General features: G+C 43.7%; 1 protein-coding gene across 1 annotated transcript in view; it reads left to right on the top strand.

Moving 5' to 3' along the window:
• The first annotated feature begins 13,406 nt into the window (after positions 1-13,406).
• The window catches only part of dars1 (aspartyl-tRNA synthetase 1), a 73,039-nt gene continuing 68,384 nt past the window's right edge, over positions 13,407-18,061 (top strand). The window contains exon 1 of the mRNA XM_067987215.1: positions 13,407-13,546. Coding sequence (XP_067843316.1) covers positions 13,524-13,546 — 23 coding nt within the window. The 5' untranslated portion in view covers positions 13,407-13,523. The remainder of the gene's footprint in view (positions 13,547-18,061) is intronic.

Below are 18,061 nucleotides of genomic sequence, written 5' to 3' on the forward strand. Positions count from 1 at the left end.
GTCAGGATATTTCTGAGTGCTTTTGAAACCTATTTGTAGTTGTCAATTTGTGATTTATTTAATGTGAAATATATCGTTTTGATCTATGTTTGTTCTAGTTCAGATTTCAAAGCAAAGAAGGGGTATAACTGTTGCCCTGTATCAAGGATTCAGCTAGCATTCAACTTCAAAAAAGCTGCAATAAAACTTCAATAGTGCAATGATGATGTCACAAGACATACTTTTATGAAAATCACCATCCATTAAGGACATGGTGTACTTCCTGTCAGCTGTCACCCGTAAACAATGTGAAAAGTACAGAGAGAGCCCAATGAAGCAGGACATGTTTTTAAAAAACCACAACTAAAAAGTGAGATCACCGATGTTATCTGATCTTGAGGTTAAAATTATGTTTGTGAACTGCGATATCCCATTACATCTTATAAGTTCACTCCTTCAACTCCATTATGTGCTATGTGATGACCAGGGGTTAAGAAAGATTTAAAATGGATTGCCAATGGCAGCATATTGTTGTGTCAGGTTGCAATTCCCCACAAAACGTGCTTAGAAAGGTGCAAAGCATCTCCTTTGTAATAATGATAAAAATCAACAAAACTTACATTTATATCGTGCATTTAATGTAACGTTATGCCCTAAAGAGCTTCAGAGTTTTGCCTTAGACCTGAACAGGAGGGGGACTAAGGGAGGTGAGCAAAAGCACGGCCAAGTGCAACGGAGATGGATCACGGAGGAGAGGCATGGAAGTTGGAGAGAAAGCTGGAGGGGTAGGAGGTTGTTTTTTTCCCCCTGGAGGCAGAAGGTGTTGTATAGAGAGATTGGGGGCTGACAAGAGGATTTGGACAGCAAGGAAAATGAGTAAGTGGTTGGAAGGAGGTGGCTATGATTATGGATAATAGAGTTGATATAAAGGGGTGAGACTGAGTGAGTATAGAAGGGTGGAGAAACCAGAGAACAGGGGCTGAAGGAAATATAGATGCAAGTTGAAACTGCTGAAGGTGAAGACTCTTTTGGTGCAAAGACTGAGCGAGAAGTAGGGAGAAGATTGCCAAAGGAAGCTACCAGTGGGCTCTGTAGGACAATAAACAATGAGGGCCTTGAAGGGATGGTAAGGGTGAAGTGTTTTAATATAAAGGAGAAGCCAGAGGAGTAAGGAGTCAGATTAAGGTGGGATCTAAAAATGAGAGTCACGCTACCAGCATGGCAGTTTGGATGGAAGGAGGAATCTGTAACCAGGCAGGCAACCATGATGAGGGGAAAGGAATCATTGCTGGTTAGCCAGATTCCAGTCAGGCTCAAAATCTCAATGAATTAATCAGGATAAGGGCATGGATCAGGAGATATTTGTTTGCAAGGGAATGAACATTTTATCTGGTAGATTTCATTACATATTTACCCTCCCTCCAAACATCAAGGAAGGTCCCATCCAGAATAGTAAAGTCACAGCAGTATAAATTAAATTGACAACAACAAAAATGATTCAATTACGATACTGGTGAAGTAGTATTGCCAGAATTTTCTGCCATTTACTGGTTGCAAAATAAAGAGTGGTAATGATCAGTATCCGCATGGTACAATAATGGTAATGTAATTTTAATTAACCCAACATGGTGAAATATTAGAATATTAACCATTTGCAAGCTCATTATAGTACATCCATCTGAAAGTAGTTAGCATATAATGCTTGAGGTGTGGCTTTCCGCTCCTCTCTTTGCCTCCATAATACATAATTCCCTGAAAGTGCAAGTTCAGGTAGATAAAGCCATTAAAAAAAGGCAAACAGCATTTTGGGGTTTTATAAATGGGGGTATAGATTACAAAGGTAAAGAAGTAATGATAAATTTGTATAAAACATTGGCAAGTTCTACCTATCCCCTACATCGCTCAACCCCTCCACTGCCTCTGTGCTGTCAAACTGGTTTGTCCAATATCCAGTCTTAGATGACCAGCAATATCCTCCAGCTAAATATTGGGAAGATCAAAGCCATCATCTTAGGCCCCGCCACAAACTGCTTAGCCTTGCAACTGACTCCACCTCCTTCCCCAGTCACTGTCTTAAGTTGAATCAGACTGTTAGCAACCTCGCCAACCTATTCAATCCCAAGCTGAGCTTTTAGCTTCACATCATCTCCATCACAAAGTCCATCTATTTTGACCTCCTTAACATCCCCCACTTCCACCTCTACCTTAGCCCATATGTTGCTGGAACTTTCATCCTTGCCTTTGTCACTTCCAGACTTAACTATTCCGGCCACCCATCCTCCACCCTCCATAAACTTTAGCTCATCCAAAACTCTGCTGCCTGTATCCTATCCTGCACCAAATCCTGCTCAGGCATCACATCTGTCGTAGCTAATCTGCATTGGCTCCCAGTCCCCTAACGTCTCAAATTTAAAATTCTCATCCTTGTACTTAAATCCCTCCATGACCTCACCCTTCCTATCTCTGTAATCTCCTCCAGTGCTGCAACTCCCCTCTGTTTCTCTGACTCCAGCCTGTTGTGCATTCCCCCACTATCGGCGGCCATGCTATCAGCCACCCAGGCCTAACACTCTGGAATTGTCTCCTAAACCCCTCCACCTCCCTCTCCTTCTTTAAGAACCTCCTTAAAATCAACTTCTTTGACAAATCTTTTGGTCATCCCTCCTAATATCTGCTTCTTTGGTTTGGCATCCATTTTTCCTCATGTCTCTGTAAAGTGCCTTGGGATGTTTTTCTATGTAGAAGGTGCTATGTAAATACAAGTTGTTATTGTAGGCCACTTTTGAAGTACAATGTACAGTTTTGGGCACCTTGTTATAGAATGAACATTAAAGCCATAGGGAGGATACAGCATAAATGCAGGAATGGAAAACTATAGTTATGAGAAGAAACTTGAGATACTGGGACTATATCCACGAGAACAAAGAAGGCCAAGAAAAGGAACATAGGAAGATAGGAACAGGAGTAGGCCACTTAGCCCCTCGAGCCTGTTCAATGAGATCATGGCTGATCTGTGACCTAACTCCATATATCTGCCTTAGCCCCATATCCCTTAATACCTTTGGTTAACAAAAATCTATTAATCTCAGATTTAAAATTAAAAATTGAGCTAGCATCAACTGCCGTTTGTAGAAGAGAGTTCCAAACTTCTACCACCCTTTGCGTGAGAAGTTTATCCCAACTTCATTCCTGAATGTCCTGGCTCCAATTTTTAGGTTATGTCCCCTAGTCCTGGACTCCCCAACCAGCAGAAATAGTTTCTCTGTATCTACCCCATCAGTTCCCCTTAATATGATAGTATCATAGTAGGTATAGCACAGGAGGAGGTCATTCGGCCCATCGTGCCTGTGCCGGCTCTTTAATAGAGCTATCCAATTAGTCCCATTCCCCTGCAATTTCCCCATAGCCCAGTAAATTGTTTCCCTTCAAGTATTTATACAATCCCCTTTGAAAGTTACGATTGAATCTGCTTCCACCACCGTTTCAGGCAGTGCATTCCAGATCATTACAACTCGCTGCGTAAAAAAATGTTCCCTCCTGGCTCTTTTGCCTATCACCTTAAATCTCTGCCACTGGAAACAGTTTCTCCTTATTTACTCTGTCAAAACCATTCAGGATTTTGAACACCTCGATCAAATCTCCCCCGAACCTTCTCTGTTCTAAGGAGAACAATCCCACCTTCTCCAATCTCTCCACATGACTGAAGTCCCTCAAACCTGGTACCATTCTAGTAAATCTCTTCTGTACCCTCTCCAAGGCTTTGACATCCTTCCTAAAGTATGCTGCCCAGAATTGAACACAATACTCCAGCTGAGGCCTAACCAGTGTTTTAGGTTTAGCATAACTTCCTTGTTCTTGTACTCTATGGGCCCGATTTTACCAGGGGTGCGGGTTCCCGGCGGATGGGCAAGCGGGCGCGTTGGTAACGCACCCGGTGAAATTAGTGGGTTTCCCGCGCGATCGCAGCAGGCAACGCACTAATTGGATTCACTTACCTGCTCCTCCGGGTTCCCCGCTGCTGATCTGCGCGTCGGGCGGGCTGCACATGCGCAGTAAGATCTGTCAGCTGGAGGCGCTCTATTTAAAGGGGCAGTCCTCCACTGACAGATGCTGCAAGAAATAGCAAAGATGACTGCATGGAGCAGCCCAGGGGGACAGCTGCTCCCAGTTTAATGATCCCTCACCCCAGGTATCAATACATGGGGTGAGGAGGAGGGGGAGGACAGAGATCTTCCACCCGGCGGGTGGGAGGAAGCGGCCCGCCTCTGCCACCAGGAAGGCCTGGCTCGAGGTGGCAGAGGGGGTCACCCGCGCCACCAACATATCGCCCACCTGCACACAGTGCAGGAGGCGGTCCAATGACCTCAGTAGGTCAGCCACAGTGAGTACACGTAGTCTTTCCCCTACACTCCGTCTGCTACATCACTGCCCCCACCCCACATCTCCTTCGGCACTGCCAACACTACTCTGTCACATCACCCCTCATACCCACTCAAACCCCATCCTCATCTTACCTGCACCTACTCACCTCGCCAGTACTCACCCCGCCACTACCACGCAACCCAATCCTCATACAATGTCATGGCTCTGTCCCATACTCACCCTCTCGTGCATCTCCCTCACGGCCAGCCTCACTCAACCTGCCACCACCTGTGCTGCAGCCACAGGCCATGCATCACATATGTGCAGTAGGCAGCGTAAGGCAAACGTGTCGTGAGCATGAAGGGGATGCACAAGGGTGTTTGAGGGTTTGTCATGGTTGTTACTTCTTTTGAATTTCAGAACAACTCACATCACACATTCTATTGGCACCACTACTGCCATGTCTTCGTGAATCCTGTCCGGTTTGTGCAATAAAGCCCACTCGTGGGTATCACTATGAGGACCCACCACTGATGCCACCCATTGTGTCACTACAGAGTGGGTGTAGGTGTATTTGCAGGGCTCTTCTGCGCAGACGACAGAGACATCGGCGATGTCCCCGGTGGCACCCTGGAAGGATGCGGAGGAGAAGTTCGGGAGGGCAGTGGTGACTTTGACACCGACAGGTAGGAAGATGGTGCACGGGCCAGCCAGGAGCAGCTCGGCATGAAAGAGGCTGCAGATGTCCACGGCTACATGTCGAGTGACTCTGAGCCTCCGTGTGCACTGCTGCTCAGAGAGGTCCAGGAGGCTGCGCCTCGGTCTGTGGACCCTGTGGCGAGGGTAGTGCCCTCTGCGACGCATCTCTCTCTGCGGTAGCCCTCCCACCTGCTGTACAGGTGGATGTGTCACAGCACTCTGTTGTGGAGCTCCACGTGTCAGAGGTGGACGGCGTGGATGGCGAGGCTGGTGATGCTGTTCGCCCTCTGAGGAGGTCATGACTGCAGCTACGGCGGCCCCCATCCGCAAGATGTACATCTGAGGGGGTCCGCAAGGTAGGTACATGTCTCCGGACCCCGGGGTAAGTGTGCAGGTTGGTGACTTTGACCGTCAGGAGGAGGGTGGAGGAGGCCAAACTTTGTCCCAAGTGACAGAGTGGCCTCCTGCAATGAGTGAGGGTCTCCCCCCCCCCAACCTGTCAAATGGACCTTTGCAGCTGCCACAGGCTGACAGCTGCAACACGTCCATTCCAGCTGGGAGTGTTTCCCCCAGGACGGGAAACAGTCCCATGTTGCTCAAAAATCACACACAGTCCCTTAATCAGGATGTGGAGATGCCGGTGATGGACTGGGGTGGACAAATGTAAGGAATCTTACAACACCAGGTTATAGTCCAACAAATTTATTTTAAAATCACAAGCTTTCGGAGATTATCTCCTTCGTCAGATGAATGAATGAAAAGGTTCTCAAATCGCATATCTTATACTATGTTGGGACAGCATCACACCAATCAAAAGGTGTCGTTGTTATTCAAACAGGCCAGTCACGGAGAACAGCACGTCCCAGTACACTAGATATACATTGTGTCTATTACACAGGCAGGCAGAAAGAAACTCAAAATGGCGGAGAGAGAGAGAGAGAGAGAGAATTTTTAAAAACATATAATTTTTTTCCCCCTTTTTGCTGGTGGGGTTACGTGTAGCGTGACATGAACCCAAGATCCCGGTTGAGGCCGTCCTCATGGGTGCGGAACTTGGCTATCAACTTCTGCTCGACGATTTTGCGTTGTCGTGTGTCTCGAAGGCCGCCTTGGAGAACGCTTACCTGAAGATCGGTGGCTGAATGTCCTTGACTGCTAAAGTGTTCCCCGACTGGGAGGGAACCCTCCTGTTTGGCGATTGTTGCGCGGTGTCCGTTCATCCGTTGTCGCAGCGTCTGCATGGTCTCGCCAATGTACCATGCTCCGGGGCATCCTTTCCTGCAACGTATGAGGGAAACAACGTTGGCCGAGTCACAGGAGTATGAACCATGTACCTGGTGGGTGGTGTCCTCTCGTGTGATGGTGGTATCCGTGTCGATGATCTGGCATGTCTTGCAGAGGTTGCCGTGGCAGAGTTGTGTGGTGTCGTGGACGCTGTTCTCCTGAAAACTGGGTAACTTGCTGCGAACGATGGTCTGTTTGAGGTTGGGTGGCTGTTTAAAGGCGAGCAGTGGAGGCGTGGGGATGGCCTTAGCGAGGTGTTCGTCGTCATCGATGACATGTTGAAGGCTGCGGAGAACATGGTGTAGTTTCTCCGCTCCAGGGAAGTACTGGACGACGAAGGGTACTCTGTTGGTTGCGTCCCGAAAGGACTACAGATAAAGAACCCACTCAAGTCCACATACAACTCCCTCTCTGACTGAACTCACTGTAGCTGCGGGGTGACCACCTCCTGAAATGTGCTATCTGTGAAACTCTCAGCCTCCTGTATGCACTGTATTGATGCCAGCCGCCCCTCAAGCTCAGATACTCTGTGCTTGAGCTCGAGCAGTTGGCGGCACTTCCTGCGCATGTAGTTTTCCAGGACACACAAAGTGTTCTGGAGTTCTCATTTGGCACAGGATGTGTATGCAACAGGCCCAGCTATGCTGCCATGTTAGCTAACAGTTATTTAAACTGTTTGTTTAGCTTTACTGTTTATCTGACACTAAAACACTAACCACTAAAAACCACTAAAAAACACTAACTACTAAATACACTAACCAATGAACTAAATACTTACTGACTTACCCTCGGCGCTCCCCCTTGTCTTGTGATATCACTGACTTTTTCTTGAATTTTGATTCCTCATGCGGCGCCCTTGATGCTCCGCTCAGTTTTAGTCTATAGTTCTTTGGTTTAAATCACTAAGCACCTCCTTCCCTCTCTGCACCTAATTCCCACTCTCACCAAATTCCCAGTTGAAAGTCCTCACTCTGTTAACGCTTCACCGAGGGGGTTGTGGAGGCAGATTCAATCGTGGCCTTCAAAAGGGAACTGGATAAGTGCTTGAAAGGAAAAGATTTACAGGGAGAAGGGCGGGGGAGTGGGACTAGCTTGATTGCTTTTACATAGAGCCAGTGCGGACTTGATGGGCCAAATGGCCTCCTTCCCATGCTGTAACCTTTCTATGATTCTATGATTCACTCCATTAGATTTAGTGGTACACTCTCTGTCTTTCCCAACTTCTGTGCTCAAGCTCTCCTGGAACTGCTTCTTAGATTAGTCTGTTCCTGGTCCAACAAAGAACAAAGCATTGCTTAATTTAGTTCTGGCAAATGAAGTGGGCATATAATTAATGTGAGAGTAGGAAAGCAATTGGGAATTTTTCTTTTATTATTCATTCAAGGGATGTGGGCATCTCTGGCGAGGCCAGCATTTATTGTCCATCCGTAATTGCCCTCGAGAAGGTGGTAGTGAACCGTCTTCTTGAACCGCTGCAGTCCGTGTGGTGAAGGTTCCCCCACAGTGCTGTTAGGAAGGGAGTTCCCGGATTTTGACCCTGCGACGATGAAGGAACGGCGATATATTTCCAAGTCGGGATGGTGTGTGACTTGGAGGGGAACGTGCAGGTGGTATTGTTCCCATGTGCCTGCTGCTCTTGTCCTTCTAGGTGGTAGAGGTCGCGGGTTTGGGAGGTGCTGTCGAAGAAGCCTTGGCGAGTTGCTGCAGTGCATCCTGTGGATGGTACACACTGCAGCCACAGTGCACCGGTGGTGAAGGGAGTGAATGTTTAGGGTGGTGGATGGGGTGCCAATCAAGCAATCACAACATAGTTAGGTTCAATGTAAAAATTGAAAAGGATAATGAAGAAAAGCAAAAGAAAAGGGTGCTAGACAGAAAAAAGCAATGTTCATTGAAATAAGATGAGATCTAGCCAAAATTAACTGGGCAGAAAAGTTAGCAAACAGGTTGATGGATTAACAGTGGGAAATCTTAAAATGTGAGATGGATAGAGTGAAAAATAAATTAAAAGGATAGAGTTTTGTGGATAAAAAGAGATGAAAACTAAGCTGAAACTTAAAAGGAAGGCATATGATAAAATGAGGACTAACAATACTAAAAATAATCATGAGAAAATGTAGTGGGGAGATGAAAATGGAGATTAGAATGGCTAAAAGGAAATATGAAAAAAAGACTAGCAGATAATATAAAAGAAAATAGTACAGGCTTTATTAGCATATAAAAAGTTAAAGTATAAAAGGTAGGACTGCTCAGCAATGAAGAAGGGAGTTTAAATGTGTAGGATAAAGGTATAATAGATATAAAATAGATATTTTGCATCAGCTTTTACAAACGGTAGAAATGAGAACACTACAGGAGGATATAGAACAATTCTTCAAGGGAACTGTAGAAAAGGAAATGGTTCTGAAAAAAATGAGCAGAACTTGGGGTGGGTGAGTCACCTGTCCCTGATAGAATGCACTCTATACTGTTGAAAGAAGTCGGAGTGGAGATAGGAGAAGCTCTGGCTTCAATTTTTCAATCCTCCTTAAATATGCAAATTGTGCCACTGGACAGGACAGTAGCCATTGTAACACTTTTGTTGAAGATGGGAGAGAAGGATAAAATGGTAATTATAGATCAGTCAGTTCAACGCCAGTTCATGTCCATTCTTAGAATGTATAATTCATGATAAAAGTAGTGAGTATTTAGAAATACATAGGTATTACAAGGATAGCCAACATGGATTTGTCGTGTTTGACAAATCGAAGATTTTTTTGAAGAAGTGACCAATTGGATAGATAAAGGGAATGCAGTCGATTTATTGTACATAGATATTCAGAAGGTGCTTGATTGGGCATCTCACAAAAGGCTTGTTAGAAAAATTCAAGCATATGATAAGAAGAAATGGAGTTGTATGGATCGAAAGTTGGCTGACAAACAGGAAATGAAGAGTTAGAGTAATTAGATGTTGCTTGAATTGGAGAAAGGTTGGAAGTGGTGCACCCCAGGGTCCCTGTGTATATATAGATGATTTGGACTTGGGTAAAGGGAACACAATCTTAAAATTTGCTGATGACATAGAAGTAGGAGGTTTGGCAAACAGCAAGGAGGATTATAAAAGACTTCAGGAAGACACAGTCAGATTAAGAAAATGGGATGACAGGTGGTATATAGAATTTAATATGGATAAGTATGAGGTAATACATTTTGGGAAGCAAAACAAAGAATGGTAATATACATTCATTGGAAAGATGCTGAAGAGTGTGGATAAACAGGTAGACGTAAGGGTTCATATATATGTCACTGACTGATGATACAAAGATGGGAGGGAAAGTAGAGAGTGAGGAGGACATAAAAAACCTGCAAGGGGATATAGACAGGCTGGGTGAGTGGGCGGAGATTTGGCAGATGCAATATAATATTGGAAAATGTGAGGTTATGCACTTTGGCAGGAAAAATCAGAGAGCAAGTTATTTTCTTAATGGCGAGAGACTGGAAAGTACTGCAGTACAAAGGGATCTGGGGGTCCTAGTGCAAGAAAATCAAAAAGTTGGTATGCAGGTGCAGCAGGTGATCAAGAAAGCCAACGGAATGTTGGCTTTTATTGCTAGGGGGATAGAATATAAAAACAAGGAGGTATTGCTGCAGTTATATAAGGTATTGGTGAGACCGCACCTGGAATACTGCATACAGTTTTGGTCTCCATACTTAAGAAAAGACATACTTGCTCTCGAGGCAGTACAAAGAAGGTTCACTCGGTTAATCCCGGGGATGAGGGGGCGGACATATGAGGAGAGGTTGAGTAGATTGGGACTCTACTCATTGGAGTTCAGAAGAATGAGAGGCGATCTTATTGAAACATATAAGATTGTGAAGGGTCTTGATCGGGTGGATGCAGTAAGGATGTTCCCAAAGATGGGTGAAACTAGAACTAGGGGGCATAATCTTAGAATAAGGGGCTGCTCTTTCAAAACTGAGATGAGGAGAAACTTCTTCACTCAGAGGGTGGTAGGTCTGTGGAATTTGCTGCCCCAGGAAGCTGTGGAAGCTACATCATTAGATAAATTTAAAACAGAAATAGACAGTTTCCTAGAAGTAAAGGGAATTAGGGGTTATGGGGAGCGGGCAGGAAATTGGACATGAAGCTGAGTTCGGATCGGTCAAATGCCCTGTGGGTGGCGGAGAGGGCCCAGGGGCTATGTGGCCGGGTCCTGCTCCGACTTCTTGTGTTCTTTAGATTTGTGGTTGGGATCAGATCAGCCATGATCTTATTGAATGGCGGAGCAGGCTCGAGGGGCCGATTGGCCTACTCCTGCTCCAATTTCTTATGTTCTTATGTTCTTATGACTGTGCAAGTGCAGGTAAATAACACCATAAAAAGGTTAAGAGCATTTGGGGATTTATGAAAAGGGGCATAAATACAAGAGTAAAGAAGTTATGATAAATTTGTACAAAATAATGGTTAGGCCACAGTTGGTGGACTGTATGCCGTTTTAAGTGCCTCATGATAGAAAAGATATTAAGAAACTATAGTTATGAGCGATTTTGAGATACCAGGACTATTTCCACTGGAACAGAGAAAGCTAAAAGGAGATTTAATAGATAGTTCTAAAATTATATAGGGTTTTGACAGTGAATAAGGGAATACTATTTCCTTTGTTTGGGGAGTCAATGTCAAGGATCATCAGTTTAAAATTGTCAGTGACAGTGAGTAAAGAGGCAAGGAGATATTTCTTTATGCCGACAGTTATTGGAGCATAGAATGCTTTGAGACAGGAGGGGTTGTGCAGAGATCATTGCGCCTTTTAAGGGAAAATCAGATAAATATTTGAATCAGAGGAAGATACAGGGCTATGGAACTTGCTCATGAAAGAGTCAAACATAGAAACCCACCAGGTGAGTTTGTTTGATTAGCTTTCTTTGTCTTTTTTTAGAAAAAAATCTGCAAACAGATCCTTCTGGGAAGGGGAGTAGCTGCCTGATCCCAATTGTTACTCTTTCTCAGAATTATGTAGGCCAGTACTTACAAAGCTGCATCTTGCCTCTGCATTTATCACATTCAAAAAACTTTTTAAAATGCAGTGGCATTTTACAATCTGCAAGAGGTACTTTACAGACAAAAGAATCTATAACAGATACATAAAACATGATGATGGCTAACTACAAAAACCTTGACAAAGTTTGGCAATATCTAAATTATCTTGTCCCATCATGAATATGACTAATACCTCCTTCGGTCTTGCAAGCACACACATACATATAACTCATTCTAACTGATTCCTGCTTCTCTGTTAAGCAGTTTGTAGGTCATTCAACCAATTAAACTCCCTCTGTGATTGGAGAATATGTTGTCTTTTTTCCTTTCCCTTCTCTTTTTTTCTCTCTTCTATCTGACAAAGCAGCTTGCTTATCTTTCAATATTCAATTAAGATGAAGATTTTAAACCCAAACATCAATGGTCTTTTCTCTTTACAGATATTGGTGGACTTACTGTGTAATGCTGTGCATTTTTGTTTTTTATTTCAGATTTCCAACGGTTTCAACTTTTATTTCTTTACACATATGACAAGACCTGGTGCCATGAAAATCTATTTGTATGTATTTGTGTTACACACATGTCCCATATGTGCTGCAGATTGTTCTATTAATCTGGTGGTACCAAACAAATGGCCACCTTATGCTGTCATCCTTCCCTGGCTTCTCTTCCCAGGCAATTACTTTTTCCCACCTATTTTCTCACCATACTACCTGTTAAATTTAAAAACAAAACAAACTACAAACAATCTTTGCATATTTCTCATCTAGTTATGTTGAAACCAAGGGTGCATTTGCACCACAGCTAAACGTCTGAGACCAGTAATTGCATTATGGGTTACAGGCAGCAGAACTATGCTTACATTGCCTTACTCCTGCTTGGCTGAATCTGTAAGAGCCTTTTGTATTAGATAGCTGTATGTATGCCTGGATACGGGAGCAGGCCACAGTTCTCTCCAAATAGTGAAAAATAAAGATGTTTAAAAAGCGGGGAGTAGGGAATCTACATTCTTTAAACACTTAAAGTGAAGTTAGGTAGGTTTGTAAAGTGCCCAGAGGGACCCAATAGACTCCTTGAACATTTTCTATATGTGGCTTGACATTGCACTGTATTTACACTTCATGTGGTATCAAAACAAAGTGATGTGAGAATATCACTACCATAGAGTTGCCAACTGTATTTGGAAGTTTGATCACATGATGTTCTGACCACATGACATCTGACCATGTGATACCTGATCACATGACTTCAAAAATTGGTATTGCATTTACCTTATCAAGGTATATACCCACTAGGTAATATTGGTAACACTCGGATTTCCCCTAATAGTCTCTATGTAACTGGTAGTAATAATTGTAATGTAGAGCTCACCATGCAGACATTAAACATGCAATGTAAAGCATATTTTTACTTTGTTCTGAAATGGACTTTATTTAGGGTTGCCAACTCTGGTTGAAATGCCAACTGCCCACCCTCACCCTCACCCTCACCCTCCCACTATTGGTCTCCCAACATGTCCATCCTCAGGGTGCATCGGCTTCCTATGCCAATTGAAAAGCAAAAAGACTTTTCACTACCCAACTGGATGATTCTTGACTGTCAAACAGCCTTTTTTCTCCATCTACAGTATTTTTATAACTAATACACACAGGTGTTCAAAGAAAATGAAAAGAAACACATTTTTAATGCCCCTATGATTTTTCTGCTGGGTTGTTTGCAGCAATGTCCCGGAGAATAATCTTCATTTCCTGAAGGCTCCAGGTCAATCCTGGAAGGTTGGCAACCCTAGCTTTATTTGCATTCATTCCTTCACCGTGAGCTGCACTACAGAATCCCCTTCAAGAGATTTGTTTCTTCTCCATTCCACAAATTCAGGCTCAGCTACTGGACCTCGTTTTATAAAATCGAGTTCCCAGGCTGTGTCTGTCAACAATTCGTCGGGTTGGTTCACTTTATGCCAGTCTGCAGCTACCTCGACTCACCTACCCAGGGGGGGAATCTTTGAACGGCGCCGGATCAATAGTTGGAGACTTCCGTTGCAGCCGGAGCAGCGGAAAGCGTGCCGCGAGCGCTCTTCCGGTTTGTGGTGATCGTGTGGTGCGACGGGTTTCTGGCGGCGTGTTTTACATTTTTTTTTTAATTTAAGAGACTGGTTTTCTTTTTTAAAACAAAAATCGACACGATGACAAAAGGAGAGGCTGGAGGGTAAGAGCTGAGGCTGGAAATCGTGGTCACCATGAGGGGAAGCGATCTTTGAGAGCATGAACGAGGCTGTGCTGCCACAGACGTTGCATCATCCCCTCCTCCCGCAGGACCCTGGTCCATTGCCCCCACCACCGACCCATTTCAGGACCGTGGGACTTCCCACTGCGTCGCACCTAACCCACTACAGGACCGTGGAGTCCCCCCCCCCCCCCCCCCGCCCCGCTCATTGCAAGATCGTGGGATTTCTGTTAGGGTTGCCAACCCTTCAGAATTGTACTGGAGTTTCCAGGAATTAAAAATTAATCTCCTGGACACTGCTGCGAGCAACCTGGGAGTAAAATCATTGGGGCATTAAGGAAATTGTGTTTTACTTTCATTTTCATGTAATAAAACTTCTCGGAATATGTCCAACCAGAGTCGGCAACCCTAGGCTTCCCCTGCCACTTAGGCTCATTGCTCCCCACTCCAGGCTTCAACCTCTCCCACTGCCCACTGCACCCCAACTTTTTGCAGGAACCCCAGGGCTCATCTCTTGCTGCCCCAAACCTGCTACAGACCCCTCCCCCCCCCCCCGAACTTCAAACTGGGCTTACTGCCACCACTCTGGGCTCAGTTAGTAGATGCACTGCCTAGTGAGCCCCTAAGCCATGCTGACAAGGGTGGTTTTAGATAGGACCCTTTGTGTTGAATTAAGTGATGGCAACAGTGGTGCCACAGCTGGCCTCTGAGATAGGGGAATGAAAAGAGGGGATTTCTAACAAGTGACCTGTGCAGAATTGTGCAGAGGTCAGATGATAGGATTGGTCCCAATGGAATGCCCCCAAGGTCAAACAGTGCGTCAATACTCACTGCCTAGGCTCAGAAATGAAAATTTGCTACATGGGTGAGGTACTGTACAGATGTTGGTACCCACCAAAAGCAGTGCCTTAAGAGAATGGAAAATTGGAAGAGGAAGCAATTTCCCAAAGGCTAGGTTAAATTCATAAGCATTTAAAGGATATGTTCAGTTAAATATTAGAATGAATTTACCTGACTAGAACAGATAAATGAGTGCAAAAAGTACATAAACTACTGAGTTAATGCCTTGATATAATGATATGACTCATTTTAGCCTTTCACTTCTTTACTTTAATTGTAAAGTGAATTTCAAGTTTTGTTGTCATATGTGCTGGGGGAGGGAAAGCGTTTTTACTCTCACTTCATATTTCCAAATGTTTTTCAATCTATTAATTTTGGAATTTCCCAGCACACACGGGGCAAATTTTGTCTATTCTGAGCAGTGGATTGTTGCGTGCAGGTGATTTCCCACGCAATTAGGCCAGAGGGAAGTATCAAAAAATGCTCCTTTTGCCTGCAGGGAGAAGCTTGAAGACAAAATCTTCCTGTTATGCTGCTTTTTTTCAGTTACCAGAGTTGGCAATACTGTGCTGCTCGTATGATTGGACAACATAGGAAAAGCCAAAAACAAGAAAAGGTTATTGGCCTATTAAAGTACATCTTCTGGTATCTTCTCCCACAAGAGTGTCCAGCTGCATTTTAAACATCTTCAATTTTTTTGCTTCTTATTCGCCCAACAGATTATTCCAAACATTTTATCACTTTTTGAGTAAGGAAATTCTTTATAATATCTCTTTTAAATGTACTTTTCACTAATTTAAATTTATGCCTTCTGTTCCTACTTTCTGGGTTTAATCTGAAGTAATATTCTGGATCTACCTCATCTGTACAATTTATCTTCTTTCTGTCTTGAATTGTACATCTAGTACTTTGGTTTGTTTAAAGTGTAGCCTAAAATGGTCCATCATACAGTACCAGTTTACCTTCAGACAGAAGCCTTTTGATCTTGTCATTCTATACCACATCTATTTACAATAGATTCAGAATGTTGATCTGAGCATTAAATACATTTTTCCACAAGGTATGTGATATGATTTAAAATAAGACAGTGGTGGTTTGGTCGTTCAAATTGTATGATAGTTACACTTAATTCAGAACTGATAGGTTCTGCATTTGAGTCTTGGGGCTTCCTGTTCAACTCACTTGGCTTGTTTGGCTGAGGTATTTAGCTATCTAGACTAGTAGATGGAATAGTGAAAATGGCTGAAATATTTGAATCAGACAGAGGGAGTAAAACAGTCATGATTGTCTTGCTTCATCCAACACGATCATCTACCGGTCCATCATGGAGAAGACAGTTGTCCAAATCACCCTGCCCTTAATTGATAGGGTTTGACAGGTGATTTTTCTTTAGAAAGAGAGAAGATTTGGAAACAAAATATGTTATAATCTATTTTTGTTTGCATCTGGGTGATTAATGTTATGAACACCAGAACTGAGCATAGCTCTTATTAATTTTGGGGAGGAGTCGTTATTGGCATTTTGCCAACTTTTAATGATGGATTTTATTGTTAAAAGGTTTTTTTCAGGCTTTACTATAAGTGTTACGTGAAGGAAATCACTGCTAGAGTTTTCCTGTTTACCAGAGGAAATGTTTGAAACTGAAATTTCTGGTATAGTCTCACCATTCAGAAAAGTTGCAGGTGTAGCAATTCACAGTTTTGAGCAGCTGGATTTTAAAGAAAACAGTTGACTGATATGCATTCACATGGATTTGACCAGGATTGTGTCAAAGCTAACAAACCCAACTTCTCTCGGTCAGAGATTGAAATCTAATATTGAATGAAATTCAAGTAAATGCCCACACCAAGTTTTAATGTAATTATTAGTTTTAGTGTGAATTCATACTCTTCAAAATGTAGAATGCTGGGATGCCTCGAAGTCCATTTGTGAAACCAATAACAAATAAGCTATTAACTGATTTATGGAGATGATTGTGTTAATCCCTAGGGTAGGGAGTGGGGAGGTAGGCTGGGTGGGGGGGAGGTGGGGGTGATGGGGTTGGGGGTGGGAGCTGTGCACAGTGCTTAGTGTAGTTCCTGGCTAGCAAAAATAGTAGCTGGAACCTTCAGAGATAGTTCATATTGCTGCTGTGGTGCTGTTGCCTCTAGAAGTAGATGTGAGAATTAAATTTTTTGGAATGGAGGGGAAGTGAAACAAGTGGTGCTGCATGTGTGTCGAGAAGTGTTCTGGAATTATATTTATTGTCAGCATCATTTTCAATGGTAGTTCCATTTTAATAGGAAAAGAAAATGAAGTTTAACCAGTGACTCTGGAACCTGAACCATACTATTAAATCTATTGCTTATCTCTGTATGACATGTGTTCCATTGTAGGTATGTTGCATTTATGGAATTGCAGAACAGCTTTCTGACAGCGCAGGCTTTTGTGTGTGGAAGTCAGTTGTGGCTAAGTACTCATTTCTTCCCCCCTCCATTGAGATTTCACGCCAAGTCCTAATTGAGCCCAATGTGATAACATTGTATCTGGTTATACCGTGCTTGGGCATTCTAAATACAGCCTGTTCATTCAGTGGAAGTAGCAAGGTGACTAACAAGAACAAAGCAATTTTGAACTTAAAACATCTGCTGCCTTTGTCTGTTTTCCTTGCAGCTGGTATCCCATGACAAAAGTTTTCATGTGTGTTTATTTCCTGAAGTAGTTGTTCAGTAATTGAATGCTGAATGTAATCACATTTGTCTACTGTGATCTATTATAGCTGTTTTGATTGAGTACAGTGTAAAATAAAGCATCAGTAGTGCTCAATATTGTAAAATATGCAGCTTCTGAATGGAAAATAACAAAAACAGTTTATCTAGGAATTATTAAATCACTTTTACATGTTGTAGAATTCCAAGTCTCATTTCTAATGAAAATATAATTAGTGAGTAGCTGGTGAGTGTTTCTTTTTCTGGTGAGTTTATTTTTTGTTAAGTTTAGTTAATAATCTAATAAATCGAGGCATGGCAGGGCAGCTCAGACTCGTGGAATGCACATCCTGTGCCATGTGAGAACTCCAGGACGCTGCCCGTGTCCTGGACAGCCACAGGTGCAGGAAGTGTCGTTGGCTGGAGGAGTTCGACCTTCGGGTTTAGGAGGTTGAGCAGCAGCTGGCATCACTGAGGTTGAGAGCTACGTGGATAGCACATTTCAGGAGGTGGTCACCCCGCAGCTTAAGAGAGTGCAGGCTTAGAGGGACTGGGTGACCGCCAGACAGACAAGGTGGACCAGGCAGGTAGTGCAGGAGTCCCCTGAGTGCATCTTGCTCTCTAAGCAGTATTCATACTGGTGAGGGAGAGGTTCCTCTGCGGAGTGCAGCCAGAGCCAAGACTATAGCACCATGGGTGGCTTAGCTGTACAGGAGGGAGGAGAAAGGTTCGGGGATTCTATAGTTAGGGGAGCAGGCAGGCGTTTCAATGGCTGCAGAAGTGATTCCAGGATGGTATGTTGCCTCCCTGGTGCCAGGCTCAAGGATGTCACTGAGTGGCTGCAGAACATTCTGGAGGGGGAGGGTGAACAGCCAGAGGTCATTGTCCAACGACATAGATAGAAAGAGGGATGAGGTCCTTTTGGCAGATTTTAAGGAGTTGGAAAGGGATTAAGAAGCAGGACCTCAAA

Source organism: Heptranchias perlo, chromosome 7 (assembly GCF_035084215.1).
Source record: "Heptranchias perlo isolate sHepPer1 chromosome 7, sHepPer1.hap1, whole genome shotgun sequence".
Taxonomy (NCBI): domain Eukaryota; kingdom Metazoa; phylum Chordata; class Chondrichthyes; order Hexanchiformes; family Hexanchidae; genus Heptranchias; species Heptranchias perlo.